This window comes from Nothobranchius furzeri, chromosome 18 (genome assembly GCF_043380555.1).
Source record: "Nothobranchius furzeri strain GRZ-AD chromosome 18, NfurGRZ-RIMD1, whole genome shotgun sequence".
Lineage (NCBI taxonomy): Eukaryota > Metazoa > Chordata > Actinopteri > Cyprinodontiformes > Nothobranchiidae > Nothobranchius > Nothobranchius furzeri.
The window spans coordinates 30,406,886-30,427,620 of NC_091758.1; the positions used below are offsets into that span (position 1 = coordinate 30,406,886).

Sequence of the window (20,735 nt, forward strand, 5' to 3'; positions counted from 1 at the left end):
TCCAGCCAACAAACAAACCAAACAATCAGACAAACAACCAACCAACCAAACAATCAGACAGACATCCAAATAAACAAGCCAAACAATCAGACAACCAACAAACAATCAGACGGACAACCAACCAACCAGCCAACCAACAAACCAATCAGATAGACAACCAACCAACCAAACATTTGCGTAAATACTGTAAAAAAATGAGAGTCATAACTGTTCACATTTACTCATGAATCATTTCTTAACTCTAAAATACAGGGGGGAAAAAAAGACATCTTGTTAGAGGGTGAGTGAGAAAACAAAGGGTTTAAACTTATTAAATAATATCCAACAGAGGGCTGAGGTTAGCTGTCCCCTCAGCTTGGTCTGGATGTCTGGCATCCCTTATACATCCACACCAGGAGCACTGAGAGGCGCTCTGCTAGATATCAGCAGAGCTCTTTATTACTGAGAAAAACTGTTTCATATATCAGCTACAGCCAGTTTGCTTTGGCAAAGATAAAGAGAGCAGAGGAGGATTATAGAAAAGAGGAAGGGCATGAGTGACATGTAACACAACAGTTTAAAGCCCACCCCTGTACAAGCCAACTTGAAAATGCAAGAGCAGGAGCTGAAAAAAGTTTTAATTTAAAATAAAAAGTGTTAAACAGTAAACCAGAGAAACACATTTTATTAGAATCATGAATAGAATTTAAAAATATACATTGATTATTAAAATCGTCATTGAAATGCTCAAGTAAATTTTTTGAGGATTATGAAAAAGCATGCTGGGAAATAAAGTTAAATGATGATTAAAAGAAACCGATGTGGTAGAAGTGGACACTTTATTATACAACATGTCATTTCATTACATAACATTACATAATATAGACCAATAACTGAACCATGAGAAGAAATCTAGAAAGCATTTGGAAAAGTGTTAAAGGAAATTCAAACAAGGCCACGAGCTGCAGGAAAAGAAAATCACTCTCAGTGGTGTATGAAGACATTCTGAAGGAGGAAGCAGGGAAGAAAGGAAGGAAGGAGGACGGTAATCTGTGGGATTTACAGAAGGGTGACTCACCAGCCAAAGCAGAAGAGAGCCAAGTAGAAGCCCAGAAGAGTTGCCACAAAATGCCTGATGAAGGGACTGGTTTTATCTGGATGGAGATAGATCCGAAACCACACAGCCATCAGCAGGGCGAACAGCTGACACGCCACAAAGTTGACCTGCATAGAGAGATGCACAAAAGAAAGTAAGAAGGCCGGTCTCAAAGTCCATTCGATGGGTTTCACTCACATGAGAAAGATTTGACACAGATGATCTGATACTACTGCAGGTGTTCCACCATGCTGTGTTTACGTCTACATATGTCCTTTCAGCAAAAGCTGTGATGACTCAGGGATGATGTTTAACTTCCTGTTAATGTTTGTCCCATGCGGCCCAACTACTCACCACTGCTACACTTCACACTTCAACAGAAAACTTAAACGTGTCAAAGAATAAATAAATAAATCTCTGCCTCAAAATGTACAAAACAAACAAAGCTAATGCATCCGCTCAAAGACAAAATAGGACACTTATCCACTAAGTCCATGTTTGTTTGACGTCCTGTTAAGTGGTGCATGTCTGCACATACAATGGCTCACTAATGTATATAGGTCATGTTAACAGATCTGTTTGGCTGAAGGCAGTGAAAGGCTTGAGACGCCATCCATTATCTATGGATCCTGCATGATTAATGAAAACGAAGGGGAGAGGGACAGATATAGCCCAAAGTACGTAGGTCCACTTGTTGCCATGTGTTGTAGTGACCAGTCATCTGCAGCCCTAGTCAATGTTACATGAGGTATAATAGATACAACTGGGATTTATGTTTGCCACATGAAAGCTCGAGTAATATTCTTTTACAGGTATGTCGACAATGACAAAAACAAAGCAAACTGTCTTAGGCCATCTACACATGTAACCAGGTTCTTGTAAAATCCTCCCACGCCTTCTAGGAAAGCATCCAATCCACCTCATTTTTAGCTAATACAACAAAAAAATAAAGGAAAATCCAGTGCTTTGTGAAGATCAGTCATTGGTATGCGTAGCTGGCAGTAGTTCCCCAAATCATCGGTGTCTTTGCCCAAAAACACTCCTCAGATGCGTTATCTCTAGGTGGCGGACAATAACCATCCTTAACGTCTTCCTTCACCTGGGGTTTTCTACATACAAGTAATTGTACTTGTAAAGACGAGCGAGTGTAAACACAAGTTAGAAGAGTCCCTCCGACCTCTGTTAACCACATGGGAGAGGAAACCCGTCTGGACCTGGAGCTTCCTATTAGGCATGGATTTAAGAGCTTCCTGGAGCTCAGCTGATGTTAGTGGCGAGTCCAGGACTGTAGAAGTGTGAGCATGAGGGAGGGAGTGTGCGACTGTGTTTGTGTATGACTGTATATGTCAGGTGGGGCCTTTGACTCCTCTCTTCTCCTGGGACTTCTTTTGGTGAGATAGATCTTCGTCTCCCCTCCCCCTGTCACACCTGGTGTGGAGTGCGGTGTCTTGGTCTGCCTGAATGTTCGTGGCTCCCGGGTCAGGGGGTTTAAGATTTTTGGCGTCTGCCTGATCAATCCTGGTGGCTGTCTGGTGGGTCTGGGTCCCTGGGCTCTGCTGGGTCCCCGGCGGGGGTGGTCGCCCCTGGGTCCCGGGTCGCTGGGTCCCAGGCTCTGCCGGTTAGGGGGGTGGGAGGCTGCGGGCGGGCCTGTGGGCTTGCCACTGATATCTCCCGGGACTCTGCCGGCTGCTGGTTGAGGCCCCCCTGGGCGATCCTCTGTGCCTCTTGAGGGGGGCAGGGGCCTTTCTGGTTGCAGTCTCCTTGGGGTTCCTGTGTTCTGGGGCAGCGCCTGGATCTCTGGGGCTTGGAGCTCCCCCCGTCTCCTACACATCTTTGGGGGGCAGATCTGCGGTCCCTCACACTCTCTATTGGACGCTTTTATAGAGAAACATTACATAAACAAGCGCATGTACACACACAGGTGCTCACATGGTGCTCTCATAAGTATGGGCTTGGGCACGTTCAATACATGTCTTAAGGCTGTCGTTGCCACTAAATGTACTATGATTTATTATCGTGTGATTGTTTAGTTAAACAATGCTGATTGTATATTTCTTCAAGTTGACGCAGAGATAGCTTGCTCCTGTTGTATTGTTGTGTGTCCCATTTTTTTCTATTCTTTCTCTCTCTGCAGGTCTAGAAGCAGACTCTTGTTCATTACTGTTTATTTTTGTGGAAACCCCCTTCTTCCCCCCTCTCTCCCCACCTTTTGTCTTTTCCTTTCTCTTTCACCTCTGTCTCCGTGTCTAGTCCGAATTACAAAGCATTCAAAAACAATAACAATAAAGCTTTAAGTATCAGGCGTGACATTAAAAGCAGACGTTTTGATGCTCCACCCGAGAGTAAATCTGTAAGGCTTGTCACCAGCATTCAGACATTAATTCTGTTTGCTTCACAGCCAGACAGAACGGGGGGGGGGGGGGGGGGGGGTTGGGGGACCACATGGGAGAGGATGGTTGGATGTTGTTCACCTGAAGGCAGACAGGGTTTTTTTTTTTCCAGTAATTTTTGACATTTCGGCTGATAAACGGCCGGAAAAACTAGTGGTATGCACCGTATGCAAAAAAAAGTGCTGGTGCAGAAAAAGGTGCAAGTAGTACATACTTGTGTACTAAACCTAATTCACTTAAAGCACTGGAGAACAAACCAAACTATAAAAAAAAAAATTCTGTTTTGTGGGATACTGGCTATGTGTGTACAAGGTCAGCCCTAAAAAACTCTGACAGCTTTTTTTTTCAACGAAGGTGCGTCATTTTGGCTGCAGATGTTTTCTGTTTGAATCTCAAAGCAACTTTGCAATCATCCAAGCATGGAAGATAAAACGTAAACAACCCAACCTAGTTGTGTGGATTTTATCTGACACAATCTGCTATTTCGATCACTCAACTGTGAATAATACAACAAGCAGGCATGTGAAAATGTGAAAATATAACAATGAGAGGAAACAGTGCAGGTTAAGCAATCACATCCCCAAAGACTCCCCTGGTCTAAAGCACCAATAACCTGCTTTCTATTGGTGAAAACCTCATTGTTTTCACACCTGCTAACATAATGACAACCTGGCTCTTCATCTGATGTATCCAAGAAACCACCAGAGTTAAATATAACCAGTAATTTCCAATTTTTCATGATTTCAGACAGAATCAAGCTTTTTAGTACATTTACACACGTGTTTACACAAACCACAAAAATGTTGGTCCTGCAGAGCAAGAAATGACTTCATACCACAGGTAAACATCAACAGCATTAGTCTCTGTAATAGTCTGAGAGTCAAACAGCGTGAAATGAGCCCATCCCTGAATATCGCTGTGTGGATTTTCAAAGGAAGGAATCTCATGCAGCCGAGTGGAAGGGGCGTAACAGAGGAACTGTATTGTTCAGCAGTAAACAGGAGCTGTGGATGACTTCTTCAGATCTGTCTGTGGGGAAAATCTCTGAGAAACTGTCAAAACAGGGACTTCTTCAAAATTGTGAGCAGAGTCCAACAAAACTCAAAGCTCGCTCAGTCATTTGTTTTTTAAACTCATTAAATGTTTTAATGTGAATTTTTATGGTTACTGTTCAAAGTTAAATTTTTTTATTTTTTTTGCAATTCATATTTATTTGCTTGATGTACTATTGCAGTGAGGCGACACGCCAGTCATTCTGATAGATTTCATGCACAGATGTAATATTTCACTGCTAAGTGATGCCAGCATCACATCATATCAGTCCGACATAAATATTGTTTTACACATCAGTTACAAAAACAATGGGATATGACACGATTATTATTCGCCAGCAGAGTGAATCTAAAAACGTGTCCAGAGAGAATGCACATATACTGCACACTGTCCAGGAAAAGGCAGCGTCAGATGTGCAGTATGACGGAAGACCATAGAAGACAAGGCTGGAGCAACTCAATGCCCCCACGCTATCACCAATCTAACACAGAAGCACGTGGAAAAACAAACGTTTAAAATCAACACTAAATAACAGACATGTCTCTTGTACATTTACAAAGGCTTTGGGAAGTTGTGATTATCAAATATGATCAGTAATCTCAACTAATATAACAAGCTAACATTAGCATCCACAACAAAGCAGACAAACCACAATTGTAATTTCTTTTCTGGGGTCCAAATGTAACAAGAGCAATTGAAACTGGACATTGGATATTTGAATGGAAGATTATTTTTGGGAGTCAAACTTGGCCTATAAGATAGTGACTTGACTCAAACTAAACGAGACCAACTCTGTGTGAATTGGGCTTCCACTTGGGACTCAAACACTAAGGACTTGAGTGTGACTTGAACTCGAGAAATGACGACTTGACTCTACTAAACTTAGGCTAACCATGTGTGACTTAGACTTCCACTTGGACTCAAACACTAAAGACTTGAGCATAACCTGAACTTGAAAACCTGTCACAATAAATTCTACATAATGGAGAATAACTACGTAATTTATAGTAATCTAAAAACACATCTGTCTAAACTTGTATTCATACGTCGTTCCTACGTCATTAGTGTGTATCAGAAAAAGGAAGGGAAACTCACAGATAACAGATGTTTTGATGGCTGGCAGGCACCAGTGAGTGACTAGAGCTTGGAGGCAATAAGCTGTCAACAGTTAATGCAGGCAGCTGTGGCAAAAGGCTCAGCTCAGCTTTAAGAAGATGCATTATAGACCAACAGACATGCAGAGGAAAAAGGCTGAGGCCGAGGGAGAAAGTCATTGCACATGCAGTGGACGGCAGAGATAAGCCAGTTTTCGGAAGCTCATTACTGTGTGAAATACAGTTACACGTCTGTGTCCTAGTACACATGTGAGGGGGAGTGACATAAAGGACCTCAAGGTTGAAGCAATGCCATCACTTTAGTTTTCTCCATCTAAAATATTTTTTCCACCTACTAACACGATTTTACTGCAAAGCCAAACAGACAACTCACATGCCACTTCCTTTCATCTCCCACTGCTCACATTTTCATTTAACGCATCAGCTAGAGATTTTGTGTCTGAGAGGAACTGTAGCCAGACAATGAAGTTGTGGAGGAAGAGAAGAGGGATAGCACCGAAACCAACAGATGGATGAGTAAGTTTTTTCTTTTCCTATCTGGGCAAATCTTTTCTTGTTCATGCTAACTCTACATGCTAAAAGCTCAAAATGCTACACTATAATGTTTAACGAGTTTATCGTTTACCTCCGTGTTTTTACTGTGGCAAACTGCCAAAATAACACTAAAGGGCGCGTTCAGTGAGAAACAGGGAAATGCTTGTTTTTTAATGGTCACTCTGAGCTGCAGAAAGAAAAAAATTCAGGTAAATTATAGGTTTAGAATAAGTTTGCCTCTTCTACGTAAATTTTCATTCATGCACTAATCTTGGCTAATGACATGAAAGTCTGTATTGATTTTGCAGCCTAAAGAGAGCAATAATATGCTAAGCATTAGCAACTCCACAACATGGTAGCACAAGTTCAGGCTTGTGTTATTTGTGGAGACAACACATCAGCGCTGCATTATTTTACCCAAGAAGGAAGAGCGAATGAAGGCAGTGGAAGAGTCACGTTACTGTTAGCCAATTAGGGGCGAGACGCTGGCATATCGTGAATACAAGTGACACTCGCAATGCAGCCGTTTTCTGGACCAAGACTGTTCAACATGACTGAATGCCCGGTTTTATGATTCAAGCAGTCCACATATGCCCCTGAGCAGGCCAGAGTGCTCTTAACACACCACACATTGCAGAAATATCTGATAAGATTGTCTTTAGAGCCTTTATGGTAATCAGGAACATTCTTAAGATTGTCAGAAGAAAGGAGCAGGTCAAAAATCTGCGTGATTATCCCACATTACCATTCATAGCATGAACATGACATTAAGCAGACCAACTGTAGTTGTTGTAGTCAAGGGGAAAGAAATTCCAGGATGTGTGTCTCAAAAGTAATAAATGCTGCAGATTTATAACGAATGACGAAACAAGCCAACATGTGGCCACGTTTCTGTGAACAGTTCTGGTAGCTTTTATTGATTTAAACAAAAGAAAACATTTCAGATGGTATAATTTTATTAAAGGTCATCTCACTGGGCTGCAACTGCAGTAGTCAAATCATGAATGGCATTTGCAATGGAATCTCCAAACTGTTTCAAAACCTTTGCAAAGGTTCTATTTCCTTGTTGAAGGGTCTCACTTTCCTGTTGCTGGAATTTCAACTTTTTGCTCATTTAAAAAAAAGACAAATCCATAAATATACACAGGGTTTGATTGGGGAGAGGCTTCTAGAATCCATCTCGTGAATGAGTTTGGGAGGGGTTGGAGACTTATGGAAGTTATGGTTGATTTGAAACAAAACAAGTGAAACACAAACATTCCAGGCATGAGCAAACTGCCGTAAAACCAACCATTGAGTGAAATTACAATCGTTTGTGTCAAATGCGCGTGTGTAGGAGCCAATCAGGGCAACCCTTTATGTGGGATTGTTTAATGCTTTGGTGAAGACTTTCAACCAAGTACCATAACACACAAACACACTCTACCAGAGTGATGGTACTTTCTCTTTTCTCGTTTTTCTGCCTATGCAGCAAGCCTCCTGGATTAAGCCAGAGTCGCAGATCAGCTCCTGTTTGTGTGTGATCACAGAAAGGATAAATTTAGGCACTCATTAGCATATTTATTTTTTCCTCCCAATGTCATTAAGTCAATCCGTCCAGGCCTCTGTCAGTTTTTGTGATTTGTTCAGCCAGAATGGCAGTTGAGCATCAAAGTCTGAATTTCTAATTTATTCAATTCGACTAAACAAACACCAGTTGGCGATCGTTTTGGGAAACGATTTCTCACACATATTATTAAAAATGGCTGAATGGAAATGATAGGAAGCATAGGCGAAACATTGTTGCTCAATCTACTGCCTTTTGGATCCATTCTTGGCTAAATAACAGAGCTGGTTGTTGCCCAAACACACACACACGCCATGGCTACTGAAGTCATAGACAGTGAATGTAGTGTGTGTGTGTGTGTGTGTGTGTGTGTGTGTGTGTGTGTGTGTGTGTGTGTGTGTGTGTGTGTGTGTGTGTGTGTGTGTGTGTGTGTGTGTGTGTGTGTGTGTGTGTGTGTGTGTGTGTGTGTGTGTGTGTTACTGTGCAACTAAAAGAAAGTCCTGAAACAACACGGTTCTTGTTCTTTCCATCAATACAACAAAGACTTGAGCTGTTTCGTGTCACTGGTGTTGGTGCACTCTGCCCACACACAAACACTCATAAGGACACGGGAAAAAAGGTGAGACGATCTCTTCAACTGATGTCTGGTTTAATGAAGAAAGCGGCAAATAACATTAAACCACATCCGAACTGTTCTGACTTTAGTTACATTTGAGCTTAAGTGATAAAAATTGACAAAAATAACCCTTTTATACCCAAACTTGCACCCATTGGGAGTCTTAAAGGCTGCAGTCTCCCCTCTGAGCTGATCCAAAGAGACCTGTCAGACCCAGTGGTCTATTTATAGCCTAACTATCAGACGTTCCCCACAAGGCAACCAGCAGCGCTGGGCCAAATATCACAATCACATTTATATGATTGTGATATTTGACCCCCTTAAAACAAAAAACTAGAGCTGGGTTTAGGTGGGGGTCTGCTTTAGGGGTAATTCTGGTGCCCAACAGGAAGCTGAGGTGATCAAATCATGCCACAAAGCATAACTGTGCTATAAGTGACTACTGCAACAAACGAACACGAGGGAAGACAATTGCATGGTTAAATAAACAGGACCAAAGCATTGGTAAAGTTTCCAGCACGGAAGTTGGTTCACGTTGCCATTCACACCGAGCTGCTGAGGGAGTGACTCAGGAGGAACAGCCAGTTAATCTGCTGCCTCTCACAAATCTTTAATCACCCCTCTTGTGTAGTTTGACGGGGGCACAGCAGTGTGCAGGGAATGTTTAAGGACAACGGCTGAAAGGGAGGGCGTGTTGCCATACATGATCGGTCTTGCTTCAGTAACACTTCTGTTCAAGCTCGAATGATGAAGTGGTACAGCTTGATTTAATCTGGCAGAAGATAATTGGACCGTCTTTCTCCTAAAGTTGGTGTCTGGTGTGTGGGTTCCTCAGCACGCTACCAAGAATCCGACACCATATTACAGATATAAACGTGATCATTTCAATACTACGACAGGAAACGAAGAGTCAAACAGGAAGTATAATTGGTACTCTTCAGCTGTAGCTATAGTTTTAGCTTTTAGATAAAGAACCTGCAGCTCGGCTCTTCATCTAAGATTTAAGCAGATTAGAGTAAAGCGAAATGTGTTATAGCTGCTCCATAGATGCATGAAATCTATTAAAACTCAAGGTTCTTATGTCAGTAGTTTTTATACTTACTTTAGGGTTAGGGTTGGGTTGTATGACGGTGCATTTCGTAGCACTGTTGCCTCACAGTGAGATGGTTGCAGGTTCTAATCTCAGCTGTGCTCTTTCTGCACAGAATTGGCATATTCTCCCCATGGATGTGTGGGTTTTCTCCAGGTCCTTTGGTTTCTTCCCACAGACCAAACCTATGCAAGTAAGCACGGCTGTTCACTGGATGTGTAAAACGTAATAGAAGTGCTGCATCCCATGGGATCGCAATAGAATCACAAGATCACGTATAATTTTGCCAGTTAAATATAACAAGCCATGAGAATTGGCAGAATTTATCCAAAAGGTATTTGGTTTCCTGTCCTGTTAATTTTACCTCCCCCAGGCAGATGTCACAAGTAACAACATGATTTTTTTTTTCAAGTTAATCAATAAGAAATCTGTATGAGTCTTATTTTGAAATTTGCTGGATACTTGACATTGCTCCTATGTTCAATTTCCTGTCTGGCCCAATGTGAACTGCTGAGCTTGGCGTGTTCTGGAAACGTAGCGTGTAAAAGGATTGACCTCAAGTGGAAATTTGGTGGAGAGACGCAACACAACTTTTCCGGAACCGCGCTGCTCTGGGCGGCTGCATGTTGGAGTAGCTCTGTTGACTATTTGTAAGTTTTGCCTTTTCTTGGGCATTTTTTCTTCTAGTTTCTCAAGAAAAACTGTATTTTTTTGGACACTTTACTTTCCTGTTTCTGGTGCTGTGAAGCTTGGAGGATTTTTACTGCTATTTTTTAGCTTTTTCCACTTTTTGAGCATTTGTTATGATGCGTAACCATGGCAACAAGCTGGTTTACAATCGGGAGCAGCTGATTAACATTGGAAAGGCTGAAATAATACCTCAACTGAAGCCACAAATCCCAAATGAGCTAAAACGCAAGAAGCGTGGGTGCAGAGCGGGAGCAAAACGGAGACAGAGAAAGAGGAAATTCAAACCATCTCTTCCATCGATCATAATGGGCAATATGAGATCACTGGCCAACAAGATGGAGGAATTCCAAGCCCTTTCAATGACTCAGCCAGAGTTTCGGCAGTTTTGGAACTGCTGGAGGAGATAATGCGAAGAAGGATTCTCCAGAGAATCAAGAAAATGATGGACAACCCTGAGCATTCTCTTCACAAGACTGTCCGACAACGGAAGAGTGTCTTCAGTCAGAGGCTTCTTCGCTGCAACACTGACTGCCACTGGAGATCCTTTCTGCCAACAGCCATTGTGATATACAATAACTCTTTGATGACTTGATTATTATTATTATTCTGAGCTACTACAGCAATCAATTTCCCTCTGGGATTAATAAAGTATTTTTGAATTGAATTGAACACTTCTGGGACATGTCTGGGATTTGTTCCTGCTCGCCTGGTAGAAACAAATCTAACGCTAACTTATACGCCGCTTGTACATCGAGACTGTAAATTGTATCCAGGTGTGAGTAAGTGAATGGTTGTTTGTCTCTGTGTGTCCCTGTGATACACTGGCGACCTGTCCAGTGTATCCCCCGTCTCTCGCCCAATGACCACTAGAGATAAACACATCAGCTCCCCACGGCCCTTATGAGGAAATCAGTACAGTGGGTGAATGAATTAGTGCGAAGTAATGGTGAGTTCACAGCCCGGGAAACTTTTCAGATATTTTATTGCTGCTTGGCAAAAGTTACCTACAGACTTGAAAAACACAGGTTTGAGTTTCTGATTAGCCCATCACCGATTACGCCAAACATGGCAGATTCTGATGACGAGTCAAATCATTTGAGGTGCATCTTTAAGACAATGTTGGGCTTAACCAAACATAATTTCAGATTTGGCAGAACTCTGAAGTCGGGTGAGGATATCTACAGGAACATTTGAGACCCTTTAAAGTTACAAAAGACTGTAAATGCCAAGCTAATGTTCCGTAAGCAAGCGGAGTAACTGGCATTTATTTAGTGAGTAAAGTGTGGGATTTTTCTACTACACAACCGAAGTGCTCAGCTGTGTTACTACAAACTGAATCCTCTCCTCAAGTGGAGTACACTTCTTCTGAAGCCATGGCTGCCAACACAGCCCGTGTGTGTGTGTGTGTGTGTGTGTGTGTGTGTGTGTGTGTGTGTGTGTGTGTGTGTGTGTGTGTGTGTGTGTGTGTGTGTGTGTGTGTGTGTGAGTGAGTGAGTGAGTGTGTGTGTGTGAGTGAGTGAGTGAGTGAGTGAGTGAGTGAGAGTGAGTGAGTGAGTGGGTGAGTGAGAGAGAATGAGAGAGAGAGAGGAGAGAGAGAGAGAGAGAGAGAGAGAGAGAGAGAGAGGAGCTCCTTCTAATGTTTTAAACTCACTTTCGACATCACAAGTTACATTTTAAAAAGAAGAGAAACTGATTTAGTCGCTACAGTGACTATTTCTACTGACAACAAGACCCTGACCAAAAAAAGCAGAAAAAGTCTAACTGAGCAGCTGCTTTCTTGCCTCCTGACTAACCAAAATTTATGTTGTGTTGAATCAAAATCCATCACAGATTAGACGGTTTACACATAAATCCAGCCTTTAAATCTACTCACAGCTTCCTGGTCTACTTCTAGACAGATTTAGTGATTCTTTTGCTTTCAATTTTTTGTAATGGATTGCCATTATTTCATTTAACAGATCTCTTCAACGATCCGCTCCCCGCCCATAAAAGAGCTCTGCGTTCGACTAGGCATCACTAGATGATCGTTGAAAGGACCAAAACAGGAACTCAAATAGAAATTAATCAACAGCGCTTATATCGCTTGGAATGTAGAGCTGTTTAAATCCCTTCTCAATCATATCTTACTTTAATTTTGAATTAAAGTAGAAAATTGCTACTCTATAGATTACCATCTGCATTTCTTAAAGCTTGTATTCTATTTTTGTTTTTATTTGACCTTTATTTCCATTTGTTGTTCCATTTTATGGCTTTATGATAGGATTATCTTATGGCTGTAAGAACTTCATAAAGAACTTTTGTTCAATATTTAAAGGCATATTAAGCAACTTTCATATTTTTAAATGTTTTCCTTGGGTCATTATGTGGTAAAATTACCACATTTTACAAGGTTAATGAGAAGTCTCACAAAGTCACTTTTTAAAGCAATCCATGTTTACACCTCAAAACACACGAGCTAGCCTGGTTAGCATTTATTTCAACATGTTTATAATGGTTGAGCCTCAGAAGAGACAAGGAAAACATTTATCTGATGAGGCTAAAAAGATTAAAAGAACATCTGACCACAATAGGAGTCAAACAAGAGTCAACATTGGGCGTTTTCTGAATCATGAGGGCTAATAGACATGATTTCTCCATGTTTAAGATTGTGAACAGTTGATTTGTTTTGTTTAGTGATGGACTGCTATAGAAACTAATGAATTCTGAGGAGGCATTTTAGCAGTTAGATGAAGGTGTTAATCGGTTTCTGTTTCGTTTTTCTGACCGTGAATTAAAACAGACACTAGGGGGTGCTAAAAGCAAGCCAGAACTGCTAAGTTTCCCCTTAAAGGTGTGGGACACTTCTTTAATCAGTATTTGCAGTGGTCTCTAGTAGGAATTAATGCCTTCTAGGACTGCAAAATTTGGAGTTTTACTCATGAATACTCATTATCTGCAAATATCTGACCTCGGATTGGTTGACAGGGACTCCTCCACTGCAGTCGTTCACTCTCATTACTTTGCTGACCAGGAAGTTCGAATTTGATGTTTTATCTCCACAAACAACACAAGCCCAAAGGTGTGCCACCATCTTGTGGAGTTGCTAATGCTAATGGTTAACTTCTACTAGTCTAGATGCACTTTGCTCCCTCCTGGATGCAAAATTAGCACAGCCTTCCTATGGGTGGTAAGAAGTAGGGCTGAACGATAAATTGCATATGCAATTAAATTGCGATGTGACAAAAGGAGATTTTCTAATCGCAAAGACTGCAATTTGACTGGCAGCAAGTGGTTAGCACAATGCTAATATACATTGAAAAACCCATAGGGATGCTAACGTTAATATCGCCAATTACATTCTTACAAATTACGAATTAAGAACGAGCCAAATGATTAAATTTGGAGTCTAATAAAAAGTAAAAACTGACATTAATCAAATAAGTACAGACAATATTTTAGTAAAGCTAGAAAACTGTAAGAGAGTTCAACTCCACTGGGTTTTGGCTAGCAGCTACGACGTAACTGAACTACGGAAGCTCTGCATGGACAAGACGTCAAAAACTCTAAGCAAAAAACACTTAAAAAATGGGACACACTTGTTTCCTGCTAATAAACATTCACAGTTGATGCTAATACCTATGCTCCTTCAAGGAGTTTTATGTATGTGTAGACAAACAAACTTGTTGATATGATATGTAGATAAATATGTAGATACATAAACTTGTTTATATTCAGTACAAGTTACATAGATTTTTTTTTGGCTTCCGTTAGTTGAAAAATGAGAAAAGCCCCTTGAGAAAATAATGGTGAATTAAATCGCAATTGCAATACCGAAGAAAAATAAATCACAATTAGATTATTTTCCAAAATCGTCCAGCCCTAAAAAGAAGCTAAGGTGGGTGAGTACATAGATATTTTCTCTGATGTAGAAGAGACCGGCTTTTTCTGATTCAAGCATTTTCCCGTCTTCTTTTCTGCGGCTAAATCAGGCGATGGGGTTAGGAAAAAAATGTTCACATTCGTTAAGCATGCATATGTATCTCAGAACGACAGATGGTATTTGAAAAAGAACGAACATTACATGGTCCGTCAGTGAACGAGACCTTTAAAACAGATCAATGCTCACGTTGACAACCTATTGGAGCGCGGAGCCAATTAGAGGTGGAGTGACTGCTCCGTCCAAGGTGAAACAAACCAATTCTTTTTAAAGACTTACTTCAACAGAGTTTCAACTGCAAAGTCAGGCTAATAAATATTCATGATTGTACAGTGAGCGCATCTCCTTCATCCCTCAGCTAGCTCCAGGTCGGGCACAGTGAAGGGAGTAAAAATGATCCGTTTGGTGGCGTGTTCATTCAGACGCCGCTGGTCTGACGTGAAACTGAAAGCAGGCGTTTTATTTTATGTTTTGGTTCCTTTTGCTTTGCTGTCTTCTCGGTGTGGACACACCTAAGGCAGTCATCTGCACTTCAACCAACAACAACGCACTTTACAGATGAGTGGATTACAATAGCCAGGGCACCCTCGGTTCTTTGTCCTGCAGGAGGAGAAACTGCAGAAGCACAGAAACCGATTGTACTGTTAGGGCTGTTTCTTTAAAAGCATTGGCCAACGGAAAACTATGGGGGAACGCTCAAAATAAAGGATTATGGAGCTCAAAATTGGTCTAATTATCTCCAAAAGTGATACGTTTTGCGTACAATTATAAGGGATTAGCCTTTTTCATCGTCCAAAATAAAGTACTACAGAGAGCTGAGTAAAAACAGCTATTTTTTTAAACATTAATAAACCCAGAATAGAGTTCTGTATGGCTTCTTATAAACCACTCAGTCCCAACAACACAGCCTTCTTACATCCTCCAGAAGAAATCAGGTTTAGCTTGGTTTTTTTAGTGTTTGTTTTTGTACCATAATAAAAAATAGCAGTCGCTAGCCCTCCGTCACACCACACTAAAGGAAAGAAATCAATTAAAACTTCCCAAAGGGCAGCAAATTAAAGACAAAAGGGAGCTAAACTCTCATGAGAGATTAAAGGGAAAAAAAACAACCAAAAGTCCCAAGATGTATGGGCTTAGGAGGAAAGCCAGCTAGATATTAATAAGGCTGTTCAAATACTGTAAAAAAATATTTAGGGTACATTAGCTGAATAACTAGCTGATCTGGAGAACACCATCTAGATCCAACGTTTTTAAGAGACTGCAGACACTAATTACTTTGATCATGCTAGAACCTCCCTAAAAATGCAGAGCCTACTTAGATGCTTTTTGTGATATTCAGAAATGTTTTTAAAATGTGTTAAAAATAGGGATGCACCGATATGAATATTTTGGGCCGATACAGATATCCGATATTAATGTCACCGTTATGGCCGATAACCGATATTTGCCAATACTGATTTATGCTTCTGAAATCAGCAAATTTTGCATACACTGAAATTATGCAAGCTGAATTTTTGAATGTTTTGCTTTACTTCTATAAGGTGGAATTTGCAAAATATTATATACACACACACCACACACATGTATGCTTCTGAGATGATTACCATCACTGTCACAGGACTAAACAAATACACATCATCACCACCCTTACCCTCTGAAGCAGTTACACAAACAGAAACAAGATGGAAAAAATATTGGCTGTTAATATCGACCCAGTTTTACTTATCGGACCGATACCGATATGTTCAAAAATGACTAACATCGGCCGATACCGATATTGATGCTGATATAGCGTGCATTCCTAGTAAAAAATAAAGTAAATGTGTGTTTTGTACTTGACTGGTCACAAGATGAGAACAAGAGCCAACAGTGCTGCTATAAAAGCAGAGAAATGCTGCTACGGAAGCCTGGATGTCCAAACAGAGCCAAGCATTGGGACTGCAGCGATCAACGGAGAGCGATGGAAATCTTGTGGATGCCGGAAGTTTTAAGACTGCTTTGGGCAGTCAAATAAAGAAAAGGGCAAATAATTTGAGACAAGGACATGAAAAGTTCTATTTTTCTGAAATAAATTACTGCCTATTTGATTGTAAAGAAGTTTTTAAAAAATTAAATAATGACTCTGTGAATGGAGGCAGAGTTTGACACCAATACCAAATGAGTGCGACAGAAAGCGACTTCGGTAGCAGGCGGTAACGTTCAGAAAATCAGCGAGAGGGGACATTGGAGCTCTAATATCCAAGTATGCAGTCAATGAGCAAATAAAAAAGTGTTTTTCCACTTATTAAAATAATCCAATACAGAAAAATTTCACTGGAAGCCATGACACATGTCGATTATATGTCACCATAACTGAAAATAACGGAGGCATGTTTTGTGAGGCAGTTCATATGCTACCAGTGTGTTTTGCCCTCATTCTGCCAGCTTCACCTAATATCACAGATTTTTGAAATATAAACTATAAACTAGTATCATTTGCAAAAGCCAACTTATCAGGATAAATATTAATGCAGTTCTAGGTGAATATATGTTTTCTGTCTGTATCAAGAAGAAATCTGTTTCGTTCACTGAGAGCCAGAACAATTCCCGACCACGCTGCTGTCAAAAATAATCAGCTGAAAGGATGTTTGAGCTATTTATGAGGTGACTGCTGAGGCTAAAAACATTACATCATTCAGAATCTCTGCTGATCCAAAATAACATGAACGTTATGGCTGTTAGATACTAGAAAAACATACAGCATCACAGTTAAAGGCTGAAATATTACAATAATAATAATAATAATAATAATAATAATAATAATAATAATAATAATGCATTGAACTTATATAGCGCTTTTCTAGACACCCAAAGACGCTTTCACACACATTCAGACACTGCTAGTGATGGTAAGCTACTTGTAGCCACAGCCGCCCTGGGGAGGTCTGACAGAGGCGAGGTTGCCATTTGGCGCCGTCGGCCCCTCTGACCACCACTAACACAGGCAAGTTGGGTGAAGTGTCTTGCCCAAGGACACAACAGCAAGATACCCCTGGCGGGAGCTGGAATCGAACCCATGACCCTCCGATCATGAGGCAACCCGCTCTACCACCTGAGCTACTGCTGCCCCGAATTATGTTTTACTTGCCCCTTTTTGCTTAGGTCATCATCTGATTGGTCAAATATACATATTAATGTGGCATGAAGACAGAAACACAAACCTGCAGCTGATTGCACTTGTTGATATTGGAGCAATGACAAAGTATTTTGACACCACGATTATGACCGACGAATAAACAAAAAACAAACCTGGCTTTAATGTTTAAACAATTTTTTTTAACCCTCCCACAGTTTTTATGGGTGACCCCGCAAGAAAGTTGACCATTGAGCAGGATTGATGGTTTATCCCTTGAGGTCCACGTGGCAGGGGTGAGGTGGTGCTCACCCCTCACCCCTGCCACATGGACCCAAGGGATTAACCATCAACTCTGCTCAATGGACAACTTTTCTCATGGGGTCACACCCATTAGGACAGTGGGAGGGTTAATTTTTTGTGTAGAAGTCAATCTCATGGAAATGTCCACAGTAAGCAGCTCCTCTGAGACATTCTATAGAAAATGAGCGCCGTCAATCGTCTGTGAGCAGCCATGAGTCAACTTGCATCACCTGGAGGATAATTCTTTTTTTATTTTTATTTTTTTGTTAGAACCAATGAATAGATTAGTCAGGATGCAAGTTTTAAAGAGACACTACGCAACTTATGAGCTCTTGAGCCAGTATGTGCTAAAATAACCTTTTACATGGTTTATAAAAGAGTTGCCGGTCCGGTCTGTTGGACTTTGAAAAACATGGAGCTGACGTACCTGGCGCTGCATTCTCCTTCCAGCACATTTCCTGTATGCTTTAGGTCATGAACACAGCTGATTTGTTTTGTTTAGTGATTAATCACTCCTGTAGACACTAATGAAGGCTGGGGAGACATTTCCGCTGTTAAATTAAGGTGTTAAAAAGACGAACACGCAGCAAGGAGACAGGTTTTACGTTCTGTTCTACAAACGGACACAAAGGGGTGCTAAAAGCAAGCCAAAACTGTCTCCCTAAAGCAGGGGTGGGGAACCCTGGTCCATCGAGAGCCGCTACCTGATTTCAATCAGCAGGTGATTAATAGGCTTCTGCAGAGCTTGATGAGCTGCTGAACAGGTGAATCAGGGCACCGTCCCTCGAGGACCAGGGTTCCCCACGCCTGCCCTAAAGCTTAGCTTGAGCAGAGAAGCATCTAAATGCATTTTACTGATAAGAATCTAATAAAATGTTCTGTTCTGATGCTACTATAGTTGTTTGTGACAGATTTATTCAGATCTGCAGCATCAATTCAATGATAGATTCTCAAACACCATTAACAGGGCACTCAACAAAAAGGCTCCATCAAAAAGTATACATGTAACCTTCGACAAGAGCTATTTTTAACTGTTTAACTTTTAAAGCAAAAAAAAATTAAAAAACAGGAACATTTGATCTATTTCTGAATCCGGATGTGGGGTTTGGGTTGTATGCAAAATCCTTCATCTAGTTTTATTTTGAAAATCATACACCTTTAGTTGGTTTGTAGTGCTTTTTTAAGGAAACCAAAAGGACCATATAATAAATGGCCTGTATTTGATATAGCGCCTTCTAGAGTCCTGGAACCCCCCAAGGTGCTTTACAACACAATCAGTCATTCACCCTTTCACACACACATTCACACACTGGTGGGGATGAGCTACGATGTAGCCACAGCTGCCATGGGGCGCACTGACAAGAGGCGAGGCTGCCGAGCACTGGCGCCACCGGTCCCTCCGACCACCACCAGCAGGCAAGGTGGGTTAAGTGTCTTGCCCAAGGACACAACGACAGCGACAGACTGAGCATATAGTAATGAAAGGGGTTTGAATCTCTAACGGGTTGTATTAGACACGCCCATCAGGTGTGTGCCATAAAAATGTTTGGCATCCGGAGATTCAGGCTTATCATCGGCAGCTTAAACCACTGATAAAGGTCAAACAAAAGGCGTCAGTTAAAAACAAACATAAATCAAACAAATTTCCCTCACTGAGTTGCTTTTTCATGTTGTTTATGACCAAACAAACACACTTCCACATGTGCAGACAATCTGAGCCAGTAGAAACCAGACCTGACACGCCTGTCACACGTTTGCTCATACACACCCTGCACACTCACACTTACATGCTGTTTTAGTTTTTATTTAATGTCTCAGCACTGATGCATGAAAGCTGATAAGAGTGGTGCTTATTTACGAACATTTCAGAGCTGAATTGCAGAAAACTATCACTGATTATCGTAATGTCATGATATCAGGCATGCCACACCTACGCCAGTTGCTCAACTCAGACTCACAAAAACAAAATGTGTAAGAAGGTCTTGAAAATGTTAAAACAACAAGACAGAAACATTCAATTAGCATGTCAGAAGGAACCCATATTCAAAGAGTTAATAACAAACAGATCAAGATAGTTAACTGTTTGCAGCCCTAGCTTGTTTCTTGGTAACTGGGGTGACTAATCGTGACTATTTAAAACAAACATAAAAAACAAAGACTGGTTAAACTAAATGCTTGGTGGAATTAAACCGGAACATCTCCGAACCCGGTTAGAGACCCTCTGGCTCGGGCTCTGGATGCCCAAAAGAGGAGACAAAGGGCATTAGCTTGACAAGCGACTCGCTCGTAATGACAGTGAATCATCATCGGGAATAATGAGTTAAACCATGATTTATACAAGCTAGACACATACACCGGGGGGAGAACGGAACGTGGCACGGTGCTGCTTGTTTACATGTATAAACACGTCGTTTGAATCACACAACAGCTCCAACACTTTTCTAAAATATGTAAAGACACGTACCTGGTCGACGGGGAGGTTTATTATGTCGCTGATAGGCTGCAACAGAGTGGACCCAGTGCATGATGCTGTCGTTTGAGGAGCCATGCTTGGATGGTAACCGTAAATACTTCCCCTCTCCTTCCTCCTGCTCGCTTCTCTCTCCCCTCTGCTGCGACGATAGACACTCCAACAACACCTCCGCTGCTGCCGTCGCTGCTGCTGTTCTTGCGACGAGCTGGACGGTTGTCATCCACAGCACGCATCCATCAAAGAGTACAACCGCGAAGCGAGAGCAACACCCTCCTAAAAATCCCACTTTCGCTTTTGTGTGATTTCGTAGAGTTGTCAAACATGACTGGGTCGAGTTTTACTGGTTAGTTATTGTTAACAGTGGTAAGGTTTTAGGCATTCATTTACAAAGAGAAATGTCTTGTTGCTAAAATAGTGTTTTTATTTTTTATGGAAGCCCATTCCCACCACTCAGATTTTCAAATTAATTATCTAATTATGACTTAGCTATCTCATAGGGAGACACTTCCAGACCATGGGTCCCCAGAAGAACAAAAAAAATGCAAGTCAAAGGGGCTAAAAACACTATTTTCTAATTCTGCTTGTTTTGTGCCATGGATTTCACAAATAATGTCTGTGAATTTTCAAGATACATTTTGATACTAAGAAAGCGCTTATTTTCAAACAGGGGAAAACGCTGTTTTAGTTTTTGTGTGAAAATAAGTCCAGGACTACAAATGCGCTTCACAAAAGTGACGTCATCAAACCGGACACGGAGAAAACTGAGGGAAAAAGGCTGTAAGTTCAACGAACTTCCCACAGGAGGAAAGAACCACCATAAAT

General features: G+C 41.2%; 1 protein-coding gene across 1 annotated transcript in view; it reads right to left on the reverse strand.

The window, feature by feature from the left end:
• Positions 1-20,129, reverse strand: part of mboat2a (membrane bound O-acyltransferase domain containing 2a) — a 41,628-nt gene extending 21,499 nt beyond the window's left edge. The window contains exons 1-2 of the mRNA XM_015969973.3: positions 19,905-20,129; positions 1,058-1,203 (exon numbers count right to left, since the gene is read on the reverse strand). Coding sequence (XP_015825459.3) covers positions 1,058-1,203; positions 19,905-19,988 — 230 coding nt within the window. The 5' untranslated portion in view covers positions 19,989-20,129. The remainder of the gene's footprint in view (positions 1-1,057; positions 1,204-19,904) is intronic.
• Between the last annotated feature and the right edge of the window lie 606 nt (positions 20,130-20,735).